Consider the following 6,718-nt stretch of genomic DNA (forward strand, 5'->3'; position numbering starts at 1 on the left):
GTTGGGGGGGGGTGTGTTCTGGCTGGGAGGGGGGGTGTAGGTTGAGACGCCGGGGGGTAGGGAAAGGGCTTTCGATCACGTTTCAGCAACACGAGACAGGGGCATACATCATGATTAGGGGCTGTTCCCACGATCATAAGAAGCCTATAGGGGAATATTTATGTCTGCAGGAGTAGCCCCAGCGCCGGGGATTTATAGCATGGTAATTGTGAGCCTTTTACACATGATTACAGCATAAGGAAGCATTTACTTAATGGTCGGCGTTATGATCGTCAGGAAGGGAGAGAGCCGAGGATGGGATGGAGGCGAGGAGGAGGAGGAGAGCGGCAGGACACCCTGACTCCTCCAACAAGCCATAAATCCACACTACAAGCAAGCTAGCCAGCACTATCATGTCATTCCTTTCATTACTACATGAGCTGAGAGTGCACCACTGTATATACCCTCTATAGCTGCAGCCCACCCCCCAACCCCCAGCCCAGAAATATTGATGGCGGGGATGGTGTAACGCCCGTGAAAAATGTAGTGTTTTGAAAAAAAATTTATTTCACTTGTAGTGATATTGACATGCCGCTGACATGTCGGCCTGTTCAGATTTTAACGAGACGTGCATCGATAACTCTCAGAAATGCAAACGAGCTCTGGATGCCTAAAAGCTAACAGGCACCTGTAATCTCAAGTTGACAAGAGTGCATCCCAGAGTCAAAACATTTCCTTCTGATAATGATTTTAGAGGAGAACGTGCACGGGGAAATCACAGCGAGATTTATTCATGTCCACTTGAGTAGTTAAGTTTCAGAAACTCAGCTGGATGTCAGAGCAATCAAAGTCTGACTGTGCCGTGCGCGCACACACACACACACACACACACACACGGCTCCCCACCCAGCTCTGATGCTGCCGTTGTGATGGCACTCGGGTGGAAAAGACGGCAGTAAGGTCACACTTATTTCTCAGGCGCTCTGCTAATGAGAGAAATTTGCCGCTCTGAGTTTAAGGAGGGAAGAGCTGGTCATACAGTAAACATCAGCAGCAGCCCTCGCTGTGTGAGATGTTTCTCAATGGGAACATGTAAGCCAATCAATTGAACTTGTCAGAGCTGTTTTGAGAGCACAAGGCAGCATCTGGGGTTTATGTTTGAGGCATGCCTGTGGTTGATTGTGTCTTAAATATTGAAATATGGGATTTCAAGGTTATTGCGTGCTGATATCTCCATCTAATGGAGATGAAGTCATTTTTGTCAATAATAGAGTTCCATAAACCTTGTTTTAAAAAACAAAAAAAAAGTAAGGAAATCAGCCAGTGCAGCAAAAATATTTCAACTAGTTTCCACTAGAAATCAGCTTGTTTCAATATATTTTTCTAGTGTACAATCTAGTGTTATTTTTCTAGTTCTAGTTCTGTGTTCTCCTGTCATGTTTCAAAATACAGACATTCATTTCTGGAAAATTCTTGAAACATTTAATTTGAGTAGAAAACAGGTTGAAATAATGTTGTTCTAGCCAATTTCGTTAACATTCTTTAAGAAAATAAGACATCTGACTCTTTTTCTACACAAAAATGACTTATTCACATACAGATTGTCCAGTGATTCAGTGTTGCCCCCACACTATTATTCCTCTGAGGGTGAAAGCTTCTGAAACAGCATTATAAATCCTAATTTAACTCGCAATACAAAATAAAATAATAGTTTTATTTTCCAAACATTAGAGCACAATTACATTAATGAGCAAAAAAACGAAAAGAAATACACTTTTTGTTTCCAGCTTCCAGACCTCTAGGCCAGTATTCAGTAAAAGTCCAGCATCTGCACCAATTTACTAGTCCTCCCTTAGTGTGTGTGTGTGTTGGTGTGCAAGCCTTGTTGTGTTGTGTACACATGCACCAATGCTTACACTTAGAAACGCATTTGATACCATCAGCAAAACAGTCGCTCAACCGCACAGTGCTGATTGAAAACTCTTAAAAGTGTGCATTTAGGTAATTGCACGACTCCCCCAAATATGTTTTAGTCCACTTAAGGCTTCTAAACACCCTGGGCAATGCCGACTCTGCTTGTTTCACTCACCCCTGACGTAACCCGCCTTTAATAGAAAATAAATTAGTTCCCCCTAAAGTGATTATTACTCACTCACTGCCGCCACATGTAAATGACTTTTATGAGAAACTAATGATGTTGAAGTGTCCACTAAGGGAAAGGGAAGAGAGGAAGTGGAAGGAGATGGACAGAGAAAGGGAGAGAGAGAAGGGAGGAAAGGGATGGGAAGTTGGCTCGGTACACAAAGGCAGAGGTTGGTGTTGTGTTTCCTGTAAATACAGAATTACAGCGTGTTAGAGGGGAAAGGTTCAGCGATGGATATGCAGAGGAACATGCAGCCTGAATTCAAAATGCTCGTCTGATTCTCAAAATGGATCTGAGCTCAGCCCACACACATCAGGCTATTTTTCCTCTTCACTGAACAAAAGAGGCTTTTTTATTTTTTCACAGGGTAATTTTTTTTAAATTTCAGACTTTTCGTGAGGGAATATTGATTATATAATTGGGCTGGCTGCCGCAGTTACAGTGGTGTTTAACCCAGACCCTGAGTTTCTATTTTGTGGTTGGTGTAAGCAAGACTGACATTAAAAAAACAGAATACCAGAAGACTTCATCACCTCTCTCCCCGCTTAAAAAGTTTGAATATGGACAACTCTGACACTAAGCTAATTTAGCAAGAAATAATGACTGTTTTTATCCTCTGTGGACCGCAGTATGAAAAACAGATATATTATATCAGTATATTATATAGGCAGTGTCTGACTAAAAAGTGGCGATCAGTTTATTTTAGATGCATTTACAGGAGGTTAAAAAAAACAAATGTATAGTTTTGAGTAGTTAATGCTAATCTGTAAGTAAATGATTTAATGTTTCTGCAGTTTGTCTCTTGCGTTGGCCTCACTGTTATGTTTTCCCTTGTGCCTCTGAATGTAGATTGCAGTTTAAAGTGTAGAACAGACATGGACAAGTAAAAGCCTGTATCCATTAGTACTCTAATAAATTTAAGTACCACCTCTAGTGACAAATAAATTACTGAAATGACATCGTAGCAAGAGAAAAAGAAGGTGAAAGATTTTGGCTGAAAATGATTACTATTGGGTTCGCTGGTGTATCTGTGTGCGTGTGTGTGTGTGTTTGAATGTGATTATTTTTTTTGGAAGACAGCCATTGTCATTGGATGACCACACCAGATTTTTCACTTTAGGCCATGTAAAAATATACTGTTTTCTAAAATGGAAGGAGCATAATGAAAACCACAAAGGATGGATGTACTGATCTGTTTTATCCCATCAGTCTACAGCAGCTCACTAACAACACGATGTGATAGGTTGAACATCTTGATTCCTTTACTGCACAATGAAACAAGTTGCTGATTCATCTCTTTTAACTAATCAAAGTTGCTTAGCTAATCTGTTTTCTTTCAGCAAATCCACTTTCCCTCAGCTTAATCCATTTGTCCTAGTTAGCTAGCCAGTCTGTTAGCTAACCTGTTTCCCCTTTCCTTTTTTAATTTATCTTTTATCCATCTGCCCGCAGCCTGCAAGCGAAAGGAGCAGGAACAGAGCAAGCTGGAGCGCAACCAGGGCCCGAAGCGCACCAGGCTGGTGTTCACGGACCTGCAGCGGCGCACGCTCCTGGCCATCTTCAGGGAGAACCACCGCCCGACCAAAGAGCTGCAGGTCACCATCTCCCAGCAGCTGGGGCTGGAGCTCTCCACTGTCAGCAACTTCTTCATGAACGCCCGCCGACGCAACCTCAACAAGTGGGCAGACGAGGGCCGTCCCTCCTCCACGGGTTCCTCAGGCTCCAGCGTTTCCTCCTCCGCAGTGTCCTGCAGCACGGCATGATGATGGACCGCTGAGGAGGTGCGGTGGGGAGGGCGCCGAGGGAGCAAGGGGGCACATAGACTGGTCTAGGCAGAGATCAGCCGTAATAAATGTCCTCCTCGTTATCAGAAGGAGCGACGGAGCCAGCTATTATAGATGATTTTATGAAGATGAAGCATTTTTCCCAAACCAAAGTCGATCGCTCCCTTGAAATAGAAGGGGGCGATACCCAGAGTGATATGATCGCAGGACGTGAGGTCCTGCTTGTATAGTCAAGGGTGCAAAGATGATTTGACTCAAAGAAGAGTCACACCCTTACATAGACACCATCTCATTGCATTATTTTGATTATCTAGATTAGAGATAATGAGGGTATTACAAATCAGGAGAAAGCATATTTTGATGTACCTTCAAATCTATAGTCATCTCTCCAAACGTGAAGAATCAAGAGGTGCCGTTTGCTCACATCTGGAGAGCTCCATTGTGTAACTTCTTAATCAAAAGTGTTGTCCATCATCCAAAGACGTTAATCCTCCCCAAATGTTCTTATGATCCTTTTTTTCCTCAAGAATCAAGGTGAAAGAGGAAGGAAGGCTTTTTTATTTAACGTCCCATTTTTTCTGAAGAACCTAATTCCCCTTTCTTAGCATGTGTTGCCATGGTGATGGTTCCCAGGACTGTATGGCGTTGTTCCAAGTTCGGAGCCTGGGATTTTCAGGAGGGTTCTGTAGCGTCCGTGACTCCCAGCTGTCAATCATGTACCATGAACAGGAGCCTTTCCTGTATTTTGTGAAGATGGTCCCGCCTTGAATGAATCAGAGTTTTCAAGGGGGAACCGCAGTGCATCTCCGTACGCCAGGACAGAATCAATAAACGCAAGTAGGACGCAGAAACAGACTTGTTGGTGCAACTGTCTAGCTTTAAGACTCTCACTGAGCTTCCAAACGAAAGCTCCACAGCCATTTTTTTGACTCAAAATCAAGCCAAAAAAAAAAAGAAAAAATGAAAAACAACCTTTGAACACAAAGGCTCCACGGGGGAAGAGATACGCCTGACACAATGTATAGTGACATTGTAGTATTTTTTTCCACTCATTTCCAAACAACTGTACACACCTCTGCTCCATTACGAAATCTTTTTTTTACAGATGTCTAGAAAATGGAGGAATGTGATTCTTTCAGCCCTTTTTGTACAGATTTCAAGCACATCGCTCTATTTATAGAAACACGTTGGAAGTGCGGGGCAGTTTGTTTCAGCCCTGCTGACGTACAAGGTCATTTTTTTGGTCCACAAAGGAAAGGCTTTAACATGCCTCCTTATAGCCAATAGTTAAATCAAACCAAGAACGTTTCAAATGCAATTGCTGATCTGATCAATGTATTTATTACTGCATTTATGTATTTATTGTTTTTCCTTTTTCTTTTCTCTCTCTATTTATTTGGTTATTTATTTATGCTATCTATATACTGTAAGTATTTATTTAACAATGCTCTGTATGTCTGTGTGAAACTGAAGACTTTTTCTGATGGGCACTTTTAGCTGTAGAATCCCATCGTAATACCAAAGATAAACATTGCCTCCCTGAATGTACGGCCTGAATCCCTAAACCCAGTACCCGATCCCAACCCGATCCAACCCAACCCACCCAGTGATGTTACGTATCTCTCTCTATCTTTAAGGCCTGGCCTTTGTTTTTTTTCTTTGTTTTTTTGTAGAATAATGGGGATTTCTTTACTCTTGCAAATGTCTCTGCGGTCAGCTCTTAACGCCAAGGCCAAAGCTTGTTTGAATGTTGTGATAATATTTATAATTAATAATACTATGAATAATAATAATAATAATAACGATTATGATGTGGCATCCCATAGGTTCACAGGTTGCTTGTAAAGTTGTGTTCAGACCAATGCCATCTGGCCGAGTGTGTAAAGTATCTGGGGACCCACTTAAAGCGTCGTCTGAAGGCCCCATTGAGTGCGAGTCCTTCAGGGTCACATGCAAACATGCGTACTGTGTGTCTGCCTGGGGAAATGCATGGTTGTGACCACCCCCATCTCCCTCACCTGCCCCCCCTCCCCAGTACAGTGCAGACACTCCTGTCTATGTCCAACTCAGTGTGATCTCACCGTCCTCCACATGCCAAGCCCTTCTGACAGTTGTCTCAGTTCCAAGAGGATTAGGGTTCGTTCCTTGACCTTCGGGGTTGTTAAGGTGTCTTCCTCACCTTCTGGGGATCTAGTTTCATGTGCCCGAGGTTCTGAAGGTCTTAGGGAGTTTGTTTGGTTGTGAGGCCTCTTAGGCTTGGAGGCTTTGTCCCTGGACTTCTAAGGGTCTTAGAGTTTGTTCCTGATTGTGGGGGAATCTCTGATTTTGTTGCAAGGCTTCCGAGGCTCATAGGGTTTGTGTCTGGCCCTCTAAGAGTGTTGGGGTTCATTCCTGATCATCTAAGGTTCTCTAGTCAGCAACAAGCACAGACACAAGTGGTTTGATTTGCTAGTGTTTTGCATTGTGGATGCCTAATTCAGGAGAAAATCACCCAAGATCTGATTCTCTGACTCCTGTGTTAATGCTGCCAAAGAGTGGCGAGGTTAGCTTGGCCTTTTTCCACCCTCTCTCTCTCTCTCTCTCTCTATGTCTCTTTTCCTCGCTCTTTCTCTGTCTTTAACGTTGGAAGGGGCGGATTGCCAGGGCCCCCTTCACAGCGTGCACTTGAAAGACGGGCGGTCATGAAAGAGGCCATCGACTTTTTCACAGACTTCAAAGGCGAGGCTTTTTTCATCCCGTCTCCTCTCTGGGTATCTGGTCTGGGGTCCGCTCTTGGCCAGACCTGTGGGCTTTAGGGGGCATTCAAAGGGGG

General features: G+C 43.3%; 1 protein-coding gene across 1 annotated transcript in view; it reads left to right on the plus strand.

Moving 5' to 3' along the window:
- onecutl (one cut domain, family member, like) overlaps nt 1–3,885 on the plus strand; it is a 7,795-nt gene extending 3,910 nt beyond the window's left edge. Inside the window, exon 2 of the mRNA XM_035673012.1 lies at nt 3,575–3,885. Within this exon, the coding sequence (XP_035528905.1) occupies nt 3,575–3,885 (311 nt within the window). The remainder of the gene's footprint in view (nt 1–3,574) is intronic.
- Nucleotides 3,886–6,718: the final 2,833 nt, after the last annotated feature.

The sequence above is a fragment of the Morone saxatilis genome, unplaced genomic scaffold (assembly GCF_004916995.1).
Source record: "Morone saxatilis isolate NCDOM2014 unplaced genomic scaffold, NCSU_SB_2.0 Contig24, whole genome shotgun sequence".
NCBI lineage: Eukaryota > Metazoa > Chordata > Actinopteri > Moronidae > Morone > Morone saxatilis.